General features: G+C 37.7%; 1 protein-coding gene across 1 annotated transcript; it reads left to right on the top strand.

Moving 5' to 3' along the window:
* The first annotated feature begins 6,523 nt into the window (after positions 1 to 6,523).
* On the top strand, positions 6,524 to 11,811 carry LOC149070657 (uncharacterized). Its single transcript, XM_089249043.1, has one exon. It carries the CDS (start codon positions 6,642 to 6,644, stop codon positions 8,544 to 8,546), a length of 1,905 nt encoding a protein of 634 aa, XP_089105169.1. The 5' UTR covers positions 6,524 to 6,641; the 3' UTR covers positions 8,547 to 11,811.
* Positions 11,812 to 19,933: the final 8,122 nt, after the last annotated feature.

The following is a 19,933-nucleotide window of genomic DNA, read 5'->3' as shown; positions in this document are numbered from 1 at the left end:
TGGGGAACCCGGGACAAAGGAACTTTGAGATTGAGCGGAAAAGGGGGGGGGGATTTTGGTTCATGGTGATTAATGTTTCGATTTTCGTGACTAACCCTTCGTAAACTACATCAAATTTCCTTGTATTTTTAAACGCAGACTTTTCTAAAGCGGTTGTCGAGCAACACTGATTCGGGGATTAATTCGCGCTCCTTTGATATCAGCCTGTCACTGACTTCCTTTAGCAGCTTATCGCATATTTCTTTTAATACAACAGGAAAATTTGGAGTTTTTGACATGTCTTTGACAAAGTCATACAAATTCTTGGACAAAACCACTGTTTTAGGCAAAGTTACACTTTTAGCAACGCTCAATTCCTTGGTCACATCAAAAATTTCTAGAGTATTAATGCTATGTTCAATAACAATCCAATCACTCCTCGAAAGTGTTGTTCCGTCATACTATAAAAGTGCAAGAGTGGATAATATCGGGTTCGTTATTACTAAATAATCTTTAACATTTCATAAGAAGAGTTCCAACATGCTGGTACAACTTAAATTAATTTTAACTCCGGCCATTTCATTTGTTTTTGGGTTTCGTGAAGCCTAGTCAAGACATTTGAGTTTTTTTTTAAATATTATAGAACCGCTTTGCACTTTTCTGTCCTATTCCCCCACCCGCGAACGTTACTGATCCCGCTAATATGCGTTAAGAGGTGGGAGCAGGGCTGACGAATTTTCTGACGGGGGGGGGGGGAAGAGTTAGAAAATGGCTAAGAATCTGCTGACGTAATACTTGAACGGCCCCTTATATAACAAAATTCTGGAGCTGTTCAAGATATATAAAAAAGAAATGGCAAAATACACATAATTTTTAAAAATTCGGATTCTCAGATTTAAAAAAATTAAGGTTTGTTAATCTAAAATAATCGTTGATTTGTTACTGGTCTACGAAAATTTTTACGAAAAAACATTACTTTCTGATGAGTACTTAAACAAAAACTAATTAAAACTAAAAACTTAAAAAAAAATCTTCCTTAGTAATAGTTTACGTCTCGAAAATTTAAACGACAAGGAACGACTTTGTCGTTCGTAGTTCGAAGAACGATAAGAACTAGTCTGAAAATGTAGTCGTCAAAAATGTAATTTTTGAACGCCTGTTGAGCATTGTTTAAATTGGTAAACTCTACGACTAACGGTTTATGAGATAAAGGCCTCGCTAACACTTACAGGACACCCTGTATATAGTAAAATACAGCTAACAAATAAAAGAGCTGTTGCTGAAGCAAAAAAAAAATCAATAATAAAAATCACATAGGCCTGCTAGAAGGGCCTTACAGTCCCTTGGGCTAGCTACATAGTGCATGTAATATACATGTGTACTGTATATTGTGTCGTTGTCTTTGTGTAATTTATGTTTATATTTGTATATTATAGATTTGTATTTGTATCATGTAATTTGTTCAATGTTTGTTTAGTAAATGAAAAATCGCCCATCGAAATTCAGAATAAATGCAAAAAACTATTCCAGAGCTCATGAAAATTTAGAATAAATACAAGAAATAGTTTTAGTGCCCACGGAAATTCAGGATGAATGCAAGAAATTCCAACAACCACATGAAAATCGGGAATAAATGCAAGAAATAATTCCAGCAATTTTCATCAAATGCTGGAATGAAAAATTGAGGAAAATAAATGCGAGAAATAATTCTAGAACCCATGTAAATTCAGAATGAAAACAAGAAATAATTTTATAACCCCTGACATAATACAGAATAAATGCAAGAAATAATAATTTCATCACCCATGCATGATAATTGACGATAAATGCAAGAAATAATTCTGCACACTCCCCCTCCCCCTTAGGGCGGCTCTGAAGCTCACGTTCGAAATAATGAGATAAAAATACTTCTTTTTTTTCCGGCATTAGAATTTTTAAACAGTTTGTTACAAATTTTTTTTATAATTATTTTCAAAATTTGCTCACATGAGCTGGCTGAAAATGATCAGAATCTATCAACAAAAACGAGCAGCCGCACGTAAAAATCTCATGGGGAAGGGGGAACCTAGGCCAAGTGATTTTTCTGAGGTCCTACCGGGTAAATTAACATGCTAACTCCAGAAAATTTAATTCGTCGCGCTTATCTGGTTAACTGAAAATTTAATACGCTCGTCTTAAGAGATCATCAATCGAAGCCGAAGTGAAATTATTCGGTTTGAATTACGCGCGCTCATTTCCCAATTGGAAAAAATAATAGAATATGTGCTGTCATCTATTATTTCTCCATAGAACTAGAAATGGTATTCTAATGTTGCCTTGATCTATCACTAGATGGCAGTACCAGTTCCATATCTTCGAATTTGGGCAATTTTGCATGTGGAGCTATAAGTTTAGAGCCATATATATAAGCATAAAATATAAAATATAATGGCATAATGGCCCAAATAGGGTTAGTAGATCCGAAAACTGAGAAAGGAAGACGCTTGCGCGCACACCCTTAGTGACATAAATTATTCCGATTTCCACAATAGATGGCGCTACTATTCAGATTCACAAAACTGGACACAACAATAATTATTCCCAACTCTAAAAAAAGCAGAAACAGAAAAAAATTCTGGGAATTTCAACGGCTGTTGGTAAATGCTTGGGGTAAATAAAACACAAAAGCACGCGCCATCAAAGAAAAATATATGTTTCAATGTGAAGAAATTCAATGTAATTCGATTTTCTCCAGGAAAATAGAAAAATAATTCCGGAAACCTCAAAAAGAGGACCAAAGGGCAGATTTTCAGAAGCGTAGAAGGACGCTTGAAATGACATAAAAAAGATGACATGTCCTCCTAAAGGAAGATGGTTGGCAACCCTATGCTCAAACAGTAGGTGTTTAGTTTTATTTTTTAACACACAGATGGTAACATTAAAATTCTTCGCGGTGATAAATATGAGGAAATCGTGTTTTTAAAAGTTAATTTGTTAAATTTGTTTTTATAAACGTGTTTTTCACAAGAACTTCAGTGAAATTTTATACATTTATTGTCAAAACTTTGAGAACCTCTGCTTCGAGGGGTATCCCGAAATTTCGTCTGCCATGACCATATGAGTGACCGAGTGAATGACCATATTAGTAAGTGAGTGATCAAGTGAGTGACCGTACCACTTGTCAAGGGAATGGTCATATAAGTGACCGAATGAGTGGGTTGGGGGAGTGACTGTATGAGTAACCAAGAAAGTGAGTGATTGACCGTTTGAGTGACGATATCAGCAGGGCCACAACTAGATGCTTGGTAAGCTGGGCGCAAGCATGTATTTTGACGCCCCCTTGCAATTTGTATTTTGACAATTCGGTTGAAGGGTAAAATCTGCGCTCTTCCCTCTGGTCCACAGTTCACTAAACCCGCCTCCCCCGCTGCAGCCCTGCGTATCAATGATCAAGTGAGGGACTGTATGGCTCGTCAAGTGAATAGCCATATGAATAGTCAAGTGAGTGACCGTATGGCTGGTCAAATGAATGGCTCGATGAGTGACCAAGTAAATGACCATTTATTAGTATACAGAGTGATTCAAAACTCAACGAATAAACTTTTAGGGAAGGTAGAAAACACTAAAAACAGAATCACATAAGAATATATCAACATTTTTTATTTATTTTGTGCATAACTGTGGATGGTAAGAATTGTGAGCACCTGTTGTGTGTGAAACTTAACGTGTATACGTACTGTCCTCGAGTAAAGTATCTCTAATTTTTTCGACCCACTATTGGCTTGTCATTTCTGCATCTTCGTTCATCCTCCAGCTCATCAGGTTGGGATTTCCGGTCATACATTTCTATGTGATTTATCCATTATGTTTTTGTGTTTTCTACCTCCCAAAAGTTTGTACGTTGAGTTTTGAATCACCCTATATATTATATTATTCACATTTTTTCAGAGTTTACTAATTATAAGTATCAGGGCCGTAACTAGGATTTTTTGCCACCCAGGGCGAACATTATTTTGACTCCCTCACAACTTTAAATTCACAACAACGATAATTTTATTACGTTGTTCTTTGTTCCCATCTAAAATTGCACCCCCCCCCCCCGAATTTGCCACCTCCCCAGTAGCACAAAGATATAGTACAATATCTGGACCATATTGTTATATATCGAAATGTCAGGTATCATAACTACGATATAGAATGATCTCGTCCTATATGGTGCAAATTATTTATGATATTAATTGATAAAGTCTTTAATTTTTCAGTCGAATATGTATTTGATTCCATGTGAATAATCTTTGCTTTAAACGACAACAATTTGGGACAATAAATTATTTTAATATAATTTGAAATACATACATAGATCTATATCGTGAATTTGATATATACCAGTATATCGTGAACCTGACAAAGGCCTTTTTTAGGTTCACGATATAGTCCTGATATAGATCCGTCATAGAAGACAGATCCATATCGTGAACCTGACAAAGATATATATCAGATACACATATTGTGTGCCTTCTAATAAAAATTTGTAGAAAATTTAAAGTCGAGTGTATATACACACACACAATTTTTTGTTTGAATGGAACTTGAAAACGTTTGAATGAATAATTGATCGTATGAAATTTTTATTTTAATAGGATAAATTGTGCTGATATATCAAAAATCATTTCATCAATTACAATTGAATTCTTACTGTGTATGTTTTATGTCGTAGATGTTGGTATTTTAGGAGGAGCAAGAACTTATATCCACCAAATAACTTTAATTGTCACTTTATAATTGCACATAATTTTTAATTTAGAAGAATTTGCACTTGTTTGTATTGTATACGCTTGTGTTTTCCTTGCAATTATTTATTATTATTATTTCTTTTTAATGTTTTGTGCATTTTTTTTGCCATACTTTGAGAATTTCAACTTTTTTGTGTTGCGTATTTTTTTATTTTGTTCTATTATATAAATTAATAATTTTAAATAAGTAATTAATATATTACACATTACATCAATAATACATCAATTTGTTTTTTTTTATTATATAATTTCCTTAATTATAATATAATTTTTCATTAATGATAAATATCTCATTTTTATTTTGTAATTTTGGTGTATACATGAAAATTAATAAATTTGACCCGATTTGATACAAGTAAAAACTATTACTTGTAAATTAATGTTGTAATAGTAACCTGCAGCCAGTGCTGTTACCAGACCAGACCAGCATTTTGCCCGGTTGGTAAGACACGGAATCAAAGATGGAAAGAGTTCATGGTGCGTACTTTCAAGCCAACCAACCAACCCACCCACAGGAAATATAGACCCCCCCCCCAATTTCTTCTGTAAGAGCGCCATCTATCGTCAAAAAGTTGAAATACTTTCATATTCACTATATAGACCAAAGCTGTATTAAAGATGTCTAGCCGCTTTGATATAGATCTATTTATCTCTGACTATGCCTTTTTTAGCCACAACGATATCGCGGCCTGATATACATCAATATTGAAGACTGGAATTTTACAATATAGATCTACATCTTCGTGATACTTGGGCTGGGGCAGTTGCCCCTCCCCCCACCCCCAGTTACTGCCCTGTTAATTATACAAGCAGCGAAATGACCAAGGTGAAATATCCCACTCACTTGGCACACTCACATGGTCTCTTATATGGTCATTCATATGGTCACTCAATTGATCTCTTTTATACGTCATCAACTTGATAACTTACTCATACATTTACTCGCCCATTCAATTTTTCACTCATGCAGTCACTCGTCCCTTCAATTTTGTTCACTCGTATGGTCACTTATACGGTCACTCAATTTATCACTCATGTGGTCACTGACTTGATCCCCTAACGCAGAGTCACTCACTCAGTCTCTCATATGGTCGCTCACTAATACTTGTTCACTCGTACGGTTACTCACCCTTTCAATTGGTCACTCATAATAAGGTGACTAACTGGATCACTGACATGGTCACTAATTTGATCGCTTACATTGTCACTCACCCCTTCAATTGTTCCCTCATACGATCACTCTTATCTTCAATTATTCACTCATACGATCACTCGCACCTTCAATTGGTCACTCAACCACTCACTTGGTCAGTGTTACGGTCATTAACTCATACGGGCAGTCACATGCATGCGTAGGTGTACGCAGAATATTCTCAAAAAGTGGGGGGGGGGTATTTAAAATTTGTTTTTTCTTCTCAAGGGGGGTAATATATATATATATATACGGGGGGGGGGCTAACGTTTTTTCCGGCAAAATAACACTATAATCTCGGCTTGAGAGGGGTTAGGATTAGAACTCCAAACCCCCCCCCCCTGCGTACGGCAATGCTTACATGCTCAGGGCAGGCGAAAATTTCTGGGGGCGAAATGTCGGAGGTGAAATTTCCGTAAACAGCTTCGAGGTAGGATTCCACTAAGGTGACTTGATAAGGGTTCCCTATTGTAGTGGCTATAGATTCCACCATGTTTCGGTGATGACGTCATTAACAGAGAATTCCATATAGTATAGGATTTGAGAACCTATAAATTAATTCCTTGTCAGAAACTTTAGGAAGCCGTTGTTTTTGTTATTTTGCGTGGCTTGTGGCAAATTTTTATGTTTTCGTGTAAATATCACGCGATTATTTTATTTTTCCAATCGATGTAAAAATCGTCTCGATTCAGAAAATAATGGAGAGTTTGGACACGTTCGTGATGCGCGGCGAGAAGCAGCAACCGGGCGACAAGTTCGTGTGTCCCATGTGTCCCAGCACCTTCACTGTCAAGTACAACCTCGAGAGACACCTGAGGACGCACACGGGCGAGCGTCCCTACGAGTGTCAGAGCTGCCACGAGTCCTTCTTCAGGCTGGACAAGCTGGCCACCCACGAGAGGACCGCCCACTCCACCGAGATCCTGTCGTTCGAGTGCAACGAGTGCAACCGCGTCTTCTCGTCCCGGATCCAGCTCCGGCTCCACAGGAAGCTCCACGACGGCGCCCACGAGTGCGAGGTGTGCGGGAAGGTGTTCACCATGAGGAAAGTCCTGGTCAGGCACAAGACGGTGCACGCGCCCGAGAAGGAGTTCGTGTGTCCCACGTGCGGCAAGGCGTTCGGCACCCGGGGTGCCCTCAACCTCCACAACAGGAAGCATTCCGGGGAGAAGCCCTACAAGTGCGACATATGCGGCAAGGATTTCGCCCAAAAAGCTCAGTTGAACTCGCATAACAAGAGGATCCACACCACCAGCGATAAAATACACGAATGCACTATATGTGACTTGCAATATCCGACTGCCTTTGAGCTTGTCAAACACAGGCGTATTCACATTGGAGACAAGAACTATGAATGCGAGATGTGTGCAAAGACATTTCAGAGCAAGACGAGGCTTGAAGCTCACAAGCGGTGGCACAACGGAGAGAAACCTTTCGTTTGTGAAATCTGTGGCAAAAAGTTTGGAGCTGCGAGGTATTTGAGGGTTCACAACAGTCTTCATTATGACAAAAACAATCCAAACTCTATTGGTGGCGCTCCAAACCTGCCTCCGGTGTCAGACGTCCATACTGATGGAATTTTCTACGAATGTCCGATATGCCATGTGAAATTCAAGAAGGATTTCCGCCTTAAGCGCCATCTGTTAGTGCACAGTAGCGAGAAGAATCCTTACAAGAAAAAATCACCGAAGATTGATGTGATCGCATCAAAAATCGAATTCAACGAATCAAATACCATCGAAGAGTCTGTGAATCTGGTAACGGAGTCTGGGATAGAAATCCAATATGATCCCGAGGGAATCCCGGACGTTGAATTTTATACTTGCGAAGACTGCGGGCAAACTTTCCAAGAGTTCACCAGGTTGAACTTGCATAAGCGATCACATGAAGTTGAGACTGTGTTTGCCTGCGAGGTTTGTGGAGATTTTTTCCCTGATGAGAACGATTTGCATGTGCACATACAGACTCATGAAGTCTCGTCTGGGGATGATTGCAGTAAAAAGCATGTTGTTGGGTTGGCTGATGTTGGTAAATTTCAGATATATCAAACAGATTGCAGAATAGCTGATGAGGCTGAGAATTCGGTTGGTACAGTGTCGTTCGAATGTTTTGGACAGGAACCTGGACCCAATAAAAAATTATCGAAAACTAAAACAAGTGCGGGCAAGTATGACAAATTTTATTCCTGTGATTTATGTGGGAAGTCCTTTACAACATCCGCGAGACTGAGGGTGCATTACCGCATTCATAATGGTGAAAAACCTTTCAGTTGTAAAATCTGTCAAAAGGCATTTTCTGAGAAACGTTACTTAAGCATCCACATGAGAACCCACACTGGTGAAAAGCCGTATGTCTGTGAGTATTGCCCAAGACGTTTCTCTGACATGTCCGCAAGGAACTCTCATCGGAAACTCCATACAGGTGACCAGTCTTACGAATGTCCCAAATGCGATAAAAAGTTTTTCAAGGGCAGCAACCTTAAAACCCATTTAGCTACTCATAGCGAATCAAAACACGCCTGTAATCTATGTGGAGCTGCTTTTGGAACTAAGTTCAATTTAGCGGAGCATAAGAAAATACATTCTACGTCTTCTAGAGATTAATGAACGTTGCTTTTGATTTCTATTTGTTATTGATTAAGCTTAATGAGTGCCGAGTTCCACAGTTATTCTCTTAATTTTGAATTAGTTGAATCGATTTAAAATCTGCAGAATAAATCTTCAATGTACACACATACATTAATCAGTTGTGAAAGGATCAGCTAATTTCATGCGTGCTTTGTTGCTGAGGTGTCCGTTCATGATGCGACATAACTACGATTTTTTTTCGGGAAGGTGCAAAACAAATTTTTGCTGCCTCCACTGTAAAATTCTATGATTTTACAACGGTGTTTATCAAGGCATGGCAAATCCCAGCCTAGAAAATCAGCTTTGGTGCCTTCAATTTTCTATATGTGATTGCTAAATTAGAGTGTAAGGATGACACAAAATTTTGTAATTCCAATACATTATGTCTTTAAAATGAGAAGTTTTTGAAGTTCCAGAAGGGTTGAAAGAAACTATTATTATTATGTGTGAGCGAAAACCATGCTTGGCTCCTAAGACCTTACCTAATAGAAACAAATATAATTAACATCTTTTATTGTACCGATCGTGTAAAAGTGGTATGTAGGGATGGGCACTGTGTAGTTTTGGTTGTTTTTTTTAACAAACCCGTTTCTGCTAGGAAGCCAAACCATTGAATTTTTTTTCTTTCTTGTGTGATTTGATATACACATAGTTGTGCTTCGTTGAGAAACAGACACTTTTCACAATTTTTATATGAAAGAAACCTGTTTATATGCACAGTGTGAAAACTTGAGTCTGTTTCACCTCAAATGAGTCATAAATCATTGGCATAGAAACATTTTTAACTTGAAAAAAGTATGATGGAAACTCGACACCCCAAGATTATCGATGAACATGTTGAATTAAGCAGATGCCTAGTTAACTGCCAAGGAACCCTGCTGTTGGTTGTGGGGACCATGACCTGCTGGATACTAAAGAATTGCTGAACTTGTGCTGTCATTTTGAAGGTAAGGGGAGGACAACAGGCTCCAAAACATCCAACATGTAGTTGTGGTTATTAAGCGTTCTGTCAATGCATACTAGGCAAGTACAGGAATAAAATCTAGGTGCACCCCTAACCATAGGTGGCAAACTAGTATGATATATGTTGCATGATGCAGGAGTCATGCCATCTGTTGTCATGGTCCTTAGGGTTGCTAGATACGATACCCTAGATTTCAAAGGTAGGATAGTAGTAGAAAGAAGGTACTAGTAGGCGAGGCTGGTCGCAGGAGCTCATCTTATTTGTCACTGATCATGGGCCTTTCCCAGCAACCTTACATCGCTTTGAAGCGATCGCCAGCTAAAATTTCTGTCCTGGAACTGCACTACGCCACATGCTGCCCGGATACGATGCCCTTTCACTTCCGGTCGCCAGCTGCCCATCTTCACAGCCCATGGATGCTTGGCATACCATGTCTAGAAGAATCAAAGGAAGAGATAAGCAAATTGGTGAATTTCCTTAAGCAACATCCAAAGATAAGGGATCCAGAACCCAGTGTCCCTGACGAGGAGATCGTCGTGTCTTCACCCCTGACAGCGAGCTGGGGCACTGTTTGCAAGCTAGGATCAGGATGAACCCCTAATCTAATGAAGCCCGAAGAAACGTTCCAAGATCTCGAACAGTGCTCAAGTGTGAATTGGGCTGGGCGGATTCAACTGTCCGAGCGGAATGGGATGCCCACCCGTCTGTCATAAAATTCTTAATCGATCAAACTTCTGACTGCGCCTTTTGCGATATGATTTTGTAAAACTTTCTGTAATTGTTCATTAGGGGCCATTCAAGTATTACGTCAACAGATTTTTAGCCATTTTTGACATTATTCAGTAACAATGCTTTCTCGATCACCTTGAGCAAAGTCAGCCTCCAACAATATTTTAATGACATTGAACATTATTTGTTTACATTATATAGCACACAATGGTTTCCGAAATTTCCCACGAGCAACAGCTATTTTTTTCTAACAATGCAATTATCTTAACAATATAGTTTTGCTATACAAAATATGCAGGGATAATTATAACAATATCTTTCGTTTGGAAACAGGTGGAGACGAAGAGTACAGGTTAAATGTGATGAACATGTTTTTTCAGATAACACTATCTTAACGCTCTCTAACGATAAATTTAGGAACTTACGCGTATTTTATTTCAATTCCAAAGGCAGAAAACTCATGTACAAGGAAAATTCCAATTACAGTTATGTGGAAGGATACTACAGTGGAACTTCCCATAAGCGGTTGCCCTCCTCATTAGCGGTCACCTCCCGTTAATGGACATTTCTTTTTAATTATGTCAATGGATGTCAATATTTTTTACTGCCAAAGAGAGAGACTCTTAGCAGATGAAATATTCGGTTGCAAGGGTTTCTGTAATCGAGAGGTTCTCTCTCTACTGTAATGTGAAACTATACATTGATATTTCTTCAAAAGATGATCCAGTACTTTCTGAAAACTCTCCGGGTCACCACAGATCTTCAGAGCAGCGGTCCTGTAACAAAGACAAGCTGGAAAAAAAATTGTTTCAAATTTCAAAGCATTGTGAAAAATAATCGGTGGAATTTTTCTTAGTGCAAAATTATCTGGATCTATGGTAGCGGCAGGGCCATAACTAGACGTTTAGTCAGCCGTAGTAAGCACGCATTATGGAGCCCCCTGTTATGTTGAAGGCAAGGGTGAAATGTGCCCCTTCCCTTGGGGTCCAGCTACCACGGCCCTGTTTAGCAGGTAATAACTAGTACAACTGCTTATTAAGTAAACATCATTATATAAATCTCATTTAAAATTACTCATTCCACTGAGGGGCCCTTCAATTATTTTCGCTCCGGGGACAGAGTCAAGTAATTAAGGGTGGTTCTGGGTAACTTACCAGGCTGTGGATGTTGTAAAAAAGCTAAATATAAATGCAAATTAACTAATCAAGAACAATCAGAAGTCTGAATAAATAAGAGAAAAATAAGCAGGTAATTACGTTATCAGAAATTCAAAGCCTGTTTAAATAGGGTTACTAGATTCTGAAACTTAGAAATGAGGACGCATCAGAACGTTCCTTGACATCACTTACATGTCTTCACAACAGATGGTACCTCTGTACTAAACCAAGTGAAACCATTAATTACTAATGAAAATAACAACTTTTCATACAGGGTGTCCTGTAAGTGCTAATGCTGCCTTTACCTCATCAACCGTTTTTCGCAGAGGTTATGATGTGAAAAAAAAGCTCAAAATGTGTTCAAAAATTACTCTGTACCAGTTTTGAGAGTGTAAATACAGTGTCACACAAAATAAAAAAAATTAATTTTTATACGGTCTCCTTTTCCAGTTAAAAAGTTGTCCTGAATCCAACAGAAGAGATCCTGTGTTTTTAACTGCAATATTCGCCGGGATATTTGAAGTCAGAAATCGGAGAAAAGTTGGGGAACGACAGCATAAAAATGAGGGAAAGGAACGTTGTCCGTTAGTTTTTGCTGTTATTTTCCACGTTTTTCCGGTTTTTGAATTAAAATATCTCAATAAATATTGCAGTTAAAAACGTGATTGGAAACGTTGATCTAATTGGAAGTTAGAAGAGGACAGGAAAAAAATTAACCTTGTTGAACCTTAGCTTCGAAATGCGCGAAGATAAAACTTTCGACGGAAAAAAAATGATAACATTACCCGATCACTACAAACATATTTTTCTCATATTATGACATCTGTCTGTTCCGTTCTTTGCGAGATTGACAACAATACCAGAATGATAACATTATCCATGATTCTAATAAGTGGCGTCGACTGCATCTGAGATTGTCAATGTTAAAATAAGAGGCCTTTAAGGAGGTGAGATATCTCGTCAATGCCGCTTCAAGAATTAAAGGACATACGAGATGGCACATTTCTAACAATTTAAATCTGTTTCTTTGAGGCTCGCCGCGTCTGGTGAACTCTCAAAAATAAATTATCACGTAGAACCACTCTGAAATACAGTGAAATCTCGATATAACGATACTGTGGCATTCCCGTCATTTGGGAGGGGGGAGCCCCCCTGGCTTTTGAAAATACACTAAAAATGGTATATATACACAAATATATAATTATAAATACACATTGAGTACATGTTTTTTGGCCTCCCTGGAAACAGTTTGCCCTCTCCCCTCCTGGGAAAGTTGAGATGACGGCCCTGCTCTGTGGACCGAGAAAAAATATCGTTGTAGAAGAATTATCCTTAAATCGAGATTTCACTGTAGTTATAACCAGTTCAATATTTATTTTCGTATCTGTCAACAATCACAATTAAAGTTTATCGCTTTTGTGCAGACAATATGCGTGAGAAACTATTTTAGTGACTGCTATTTACAATCTACAAGAATTATGTGAATTCGATGGATAGAAATGATGCCGTTTTCCAAAGATTTTGAAAACGTCAAATAAATGAAATTTTATAACATTTACTCACACATCGCAAGCGGGGAACAGTTCTCAGTCGTCCTCGATTCCGTTGACCTCATCAACTGGAATGGGGCCGTTCAAGTATTACGTCATCATAGATGGGGGGGTTCCGATTTGCTGACTTTTGATGACGGGGGGGGGGGGTTGGATAATGCTTACGTCATCAACCACCCTTTATGAAAATATGAGGATTCAGAGGGACAGAGCTGATGACGAAATTTTGCTCACAAGGGGGGGGGGGTCAAAAATGGCTAAAAATTTGCTTACGTTATATTTGAACGGCCCCAATTTAAAATTCCTTCTTCAGCTGCAGAAAGATGTTGATTGCGGAATCCTTCGTCTCATTTTCAAAACGGAGTGAGGAAAATAGTGTTCGGAAAAAAAAAAAAAATTAAGGTTTTTTTTTTCTCATTCGCCTCGCAGGGAATGAGAAAAAAAAACAGACAGGGGATCAAATTCAAGGTGCGAACGCGTGCCGATCTCCCCGTTAAAAAGTCTCTCCACAGAGAACAACAGGCATACAAACAGGCACGAATATTCAATAATTACACTTCACTTCTGAAATATGGATGGCAGCACTGAAAAATAGGACACGACACTGGATACACACTCAGACTGTTAGGGCCATTTCACCGGAGCGGACGCGGGTCCGGAAGAAGTTTTAACTATTGGTATATACGGAGCCTTTCAGACGATGCGCAATGCACCCGCAACTTCGAAGTGTTCGTGCGGATTCGGATGGCGTTCGCATGTGTCAAAACCTAAGTGCTGACTCCGCATCCGCACATACAGGTTTTGCACATTAGGTTATATGGAGCTATTCACACGAACCGGGTCGAACTCGCCCGCATCTTTGGCTGCTTTTAAACATGGAATTTTTTAAATTATTTGCCATAAATACCCTTAAAAACACCATATTAAGATCCCTATTCATCAACAGGATGCACCCACGTACGTCTATCCCTCCGTTTCCTTCTGAGATAAAGATATAGCAACTTTAACTGTCTTTTGACCATACTTCACAATTTTATACAATAAAAACTGCCAACAACGGCCACTGACGGGACCAATATTATAAACCGTTCTGTAATTCATTACGAATATTTAATTGTCTAAATACTTTAATAACTTTTAAATTTAATTAAAAAATTTTAACTTCTTTCTTTCTAAATTTTAGAATTATTAAAAAATATAAATATTTAAAATTATTTTTTAAATATTTATTTTAACTTTTAAAAACAACTTTTAACTTTTATTAAACAACGTTATCCACGCACGGCGTTCACTCAGGGCCGGATTAAGACGTTTGTAGGCCCTAAGCACTTGAATAGTTTTGTTACCCCACCCCATACTTACAAGTATATTTTACTCGATATTGGGTCTAAACTAAAAAAAAAGTGAAATTTTATATTTCAGAAGTAACTAATCTAAGGATGGGACTTCACTCTAAAAGGTTTATGAAAGTTAATTTATAAAACTTGAAAAAAGCAACCAATTAATTCATCGGTTGCATTAGCTGGAATGCAACCGATCAACTTATTGGTTGCATTTTTATGAGAATTATTATAAAATTTTTAAAGTGTAATCCGGGCTTAAGAAAGAATCATGATGTCGATATTTCTAAGCACAGACATTTCGATAGTCTCCACCCCCCCCCCCCCACCCTTTTTCAATTTTTTTTTTTTTTTTTTTTTTTTGGAACATCATTGGATGTTTCTGGAATTTGTCTTTCATAGTTTCCAAAGAAACAGATCTTGGATATTTTTTTTTTCAAAATCTTTTGAAAATATCTTGAGATATTTTCTCCCGTTTTTGTGAGGATCGAACTGAAGGCATCTTTATACCCATATTCTACGGTGCTCTAGATTAAACCACCAAAGAATGGCTCTAGGCACTCTAGGCTCTAGGCTATGAGCACTCTGAATCAGGGGTGAAGGAGAAAAATAATTACAAATTGCAAAAAATATATATAAACGTTTTTATGCAAAATTTCAGACTAAGAGCGTACTGCACTGAGTGACTTACAGAGAAAACCGTGAATAAAACTTAAAAAACTTACTTTTATTAAACAATGCGCTATCCACGTATGGCGTTCACTGGGTGAAAACAAAATCAGTCTAAACATGCGGGCGAAACGCCCGCAAATATGTGCTCGTGTGAAAGAGGCCTTAGGTACACTTAGTATAGTACTTAGAGGCTTTAGGTGAAGAAAAAAAATCCAAGATCTGTCTTTTTGGAAACTATGAAAGACAAATTCCACACACACACTTCCGGCACAACTCACCAGGTAGTAAATTGCCCATCGCGATAGACTTGAGTTGTGTCCGGTTTGAAAGAAAGAAATAGTTATAACATCAAGCCAGAGTTGCACCTAAAAGAAATGATTAAGCACTTTAAGCGTGATAAGTATCACGTGATACTTCCTCTAACGAAGATAATTCGTCCCGGAATCACGTTCGTTAGCCGAAACGCAATTTGTCACATTTTTATGGAAATTCGTTTCAAATATGGCCCAAAATTCAAAAATAAGTTGTTGCGTTGTAAAAAAAAAAGGGAAAAACTGACCGAAGGCTAAAATAAACAGCTTCAGAATTGGATAAATGAGAATTTATAGGAAGATGAGATACTGAAGATCATTTCATTTTACACTATTCACAAGCAACACTAAATTAATTAATTCTACTGAAGTTGGTGTTACACACAACCCAGTCGAGTCACGACCTCCTACATAACCATTATCTCTGTGGTGGTTATCTATTGGGTATCTAGGTGGTCGTGGTCGAGTTCGTAGGTGTACCCACTCATTTTTGTTTGGTCAGCTCATTTCTGTCTCGTGCAGTGCAAACTCCTAGAATGTCCAGATTGTCCAGTTTGATGCTATTAAGAGTTTTGCACTGAAAGAACGCGAGCTCTGAAAACATATACATATATATGTTTTCAGAGTATATAAGCTCTTTTTTTTTCTCAGTGCATTTTCTATTAGCTGAATCTTTCATTTTACATGAAATGGTTCAAAAACTTTTTATAAAAGAGAAGTGGAGGTACATCTGGAAAAAGATTCCGAAGTGGACATGAGAGTAGTATAAAAAGGACAGTTCAAACACAGGGGGAGGCGCGCACCTCACATCCGGCTCCCTCACGCACCTCACATCCGCCCCCTCACGCGCCTCACATCCGCTCCCTCAATCCTCTTATCACCCTAGCCAATGCACCGCTCCCAACAACGTAGACTTTGATTTTTGAGAAACAATTTCATGCAAGCGGTAAACGCCAACTTGGTGTAACTCGTCACATATTTATTTAAACGCGCCACTGTTGCACTGCAACCACTTCATTTTATTCAACGTTTCGCCTGTTTGAATACTCTCAGTCTCTACACTCCACAGCTAGCATTACCTGTAAATAAAGTATTTTCCTTTTTGAATCGTCATGTCTTGTGTGTTAGATATCGAAGGTTTTAGATTGAATTCACGTGAATTCATCGTGAAGGAATTAAGTTTTTCCAATTTGGAATCAAGTGAAACTTATCACACCGTTTATAAACCATAATAACAGAATGGATTTTTTTAGAATGAACGGAAGAAAAAATTCTAGAATTGATGAAAATTCGGAATTAATGCAAGAAATAATTTAAGAATTGATGGAAGCCTCCAATAAGTTACCGTGAGTGCTGGGTCCGGTGCAACCGCACACCTCTAAGGGCGGCTCTAGACTTACAGAACCATGAATTCCGTTTGGGACGCATTATAGCCAGATTGCTTTTCAGGCAGAAATTTCGAGTGCTTTGACACGTAGACTGCTCAACACTACTTTTATTGAAAAAAACTTTTTAGTGATTTCAGGGTAATTTTGAGTGCTGATTCTGTGTGTGAATCTGGCATTATTTTTTTTCAAACGCTGTAATTTTTAACATAAAGTGAAAACTAAATTTCAGTAGTACTGCATAAGCAGCACACAAATCGCATTTAAATCTGCGAGCGGAGTTTACGTCACTAGAAAGCTTGAATCAATGGAATGAATCAATTTAATCATGAAAAGTAATCAATACATAAATTGCAAGATAAGTCAATACTGATGATTGATACTTAGGGCCGGACTTGGGCAAGTGTGAAGGTTGGCCGCAACCGGGGCGTTAAATGTTAGGGGCCGCAAAAACGTGATGAAAGAAAATACTTTGATTGCATTTTAATTTAAAAACTTCGTTTTCAACAAAGCGAATGCATTTAAACCTCACTACAACGATACTCAATATAACGGTAAATTACTCTACAACGATATTTTTTCAAGCCTTGTTTGAAAATGCCTATACTCTAATGTTAAACTGTTACCTCTCGACATAACGATATATAATCCGTACATAATCTACAACGACATTTTTTCTTGGTCTGCAGAGTCGTTTTATCGAGGTTTCGCTGTAGCTTAAAATTTTGTCTAAAACCTTTAAAATTCAGACATCGAACCCTATTCCTCTTGCCTAGGGTTTTCACAGAACCCCTTCCTCCAAGTCAAGTAAAGGATGGAGGTGGATCTAGTGCTCCGGATGATGGGTTGCTAAATTCTTCTTTTAAAATTTAAAAAATTACACAAGGCATACATAATGCATACTTGCCCGGCCGAAAGAGTATGAAGTTGAGGTCCTGGGTAGGTAATCGGTTCAATTTCCCTGACAGCTCTCCAACCTTTAAATGTCTGGAAGCAGCGGGCAATATCGTTTAAATTTATTGTCGAATAATTTTTTTCTCTGTGACCATGAAATAGTAGTTTGATGTTCATTCTGCCTATGTAAACCTGGCGTGCTCCTGGGTGTTCATGGTTACTCAGGGATTAGGAAACTCCGTTTTCGAGGGCCACAAAATGTTTAAGCCCGTCCTTGATAATAAAATAATGCGTATTTGTAAATCAATAAATGCACATCTTTAAAAACACTCCACTCAATTATCAGATTTCAATATGCAGGCAATGCACGTCATATGAAATTCGTGGTACATTTATGTTCAGAATAAAAGTAAAACAATCATGTATACATTTATATATCGTATAATATATGGAATGAAAATAAGGGAATATATTTAGGATATCAGAATAGATCAATGCAGTAATGATATGCTCTATAATGTTGCATTTTGTCCACTAAAATGAACACAAAATGATATTAAATTAATTCAAGGAGAAGCACTTGCATGATTTTCTGTTATGGGTTTTGAATGTCTTTCATAGGAGGCTTCGGTAGAGTAATCAGCCATCATACGCGAGGCTCGAGCTTGCCTTGATACTTCTGTTCCATTACTTTCATAGCTTGATGAAACCGCCTCTCTTGTCATTAAAATGACTCAGATTGTCTGTGAAATTGGACCAAGTAACTAAGAAGAAAATGCGCCTTTGTGCTCATATTAACAGTCTATTTTTCAAACGTTAGAAAATTTTTAAATTCAAATTACAAATTAATCGTATTTTATTGCAATTCTTCATCGTTCTCTGCTTTGCAATCATTCAAAAAATTCTCAACAACCGATACGAAACATGATCAAACTGAAGATTGACCGGATTGAACGGATATTGATTAATATCCGTCAAAAATGCTGAAAATTTCGTATCTTTAAGAAATTTATGAATTTGAGAACCATCAAAAATCCTTGCTCACAGCTTTTCATTGTTCAGTCCAGGAAACGTTTTACAAATTCATTGGAAGCACTCGCCACTTTATTTATTGAGCACCTTTATCAAATTGCTTCACTATAAGCCGAGTTTTATATGAAGTGTTGGGGGGGGGGGATGTATTTTGTCTATGAACCGCTGGCTCTCTGATGATATTTTCTTTGTTGTCCCAGTAAGAGGTTCATCAGCTCAAGATCATGACAAATAACGGATGTCTGATGATGAGAGATACGTAAATTTTGCGCATAAAATTTCGAAATTTCGCAAAAATAAAATTTTCTAAATCAGAGATTTTGCATTTATTCGCAAAAATGAACAAAACTAACGATACATTATAACTTCGCTTCAAAATGAAACCTGAAGGAAAAAAGTACTTAATTAAAAGCTAATATTTCAGTAATTCTTCAATAGTACTTCCCTCTGTGACTAGTAACGGCGTTGTAGGTACATAATACAGTCGACTCTCGGTTTACGGAGTTAATTCGTTCCTGAGGTAGGTTGGCAAACCGAAACACATTTAGGAATTAATGTAAAAATAGATTCATTCGTTTCTAAGACCCCGAAGATTCCTACAGTGTCAATTTTTACACGCTCAAGTGAATAACTCGAAACCTATTGAAATAATCATACTGACACTAAAAACACTTTTTTCCAGAGAAAATCCAGACTTTACGAGAAAACGGGCATATATGCTATACATGGACAGAGCTGTCTACCCATGTCTAGTCTGATTAATTTCATCTATTAATGTCAATGTCAAAGCTCTCGAAATTTCTGCCTGCAAAGCAATCTGGCTACAATGCGTTCCAAACCGAATTCATGGTTTTATAAGTCACTTACTGCCAAACTTCATCAATAAGTTCTATGAGCAATGTGGGCATTAAAATGATGTTTCTAGAAATCAGATAGTAGTAATTACATATGTATCAGAGGTTATTGCAAAACGTGTTTCAAAAATTTCTTTGATGAAAACCGTCCCAAAATTTTAAATGACAAGCTGATCTATGAGCTGGATAAAAGGTGTCGAATTCGGAGGAATGCATTTGAAAAAATCGAAATGCGGCCGTAGACACTTCAATTTCTCCATTATCATTTCGAATTTAGTCAAATATTTTCCTGCTTGCGTGTTCGTAAACCGAATCAATTTTTGTTGTTGGTAAACCGAATCAATTTTTGTTGTTGGTAAACCGAATTCACGTAAACCGAGACGTTCGTAAACCGAAGGTTGACTGTGTCAGCATTCTTGCTATTAGCGGGACTACGAAGACTTTGAATAGTAGGTGACATAGTCAGTGACATAGT

The sequence above is a fragment of the Pholcus phalangioides genome, unplaced genomic scaffold, assembly GCF_987345545.1.
Source record: "Pholcus phalangioides strain wild (caught in Gottingen) unplaced genomic scaffold, Ppha-v1.0 ptg000021l_1, whole genome shotgun sequence".
NCBI lineage: Eukaryota > Metazoa > Arthropoda > Arachnida > Araneae > Pholcidae > Pholcus > Pholcus phalangioides.
This window is presented reverse-complemented; position numbering and strand designations above follow the sequence as displayed.

Coding starts and splice junctions, on each gene's coding strand:
- LOC149070657 (XM_089249043.1), top strand. CDS start 6,642: ATGGAGAGTTTGGACACGTTCGTGATGCGCGGCGAGAAGCAGCAACCG.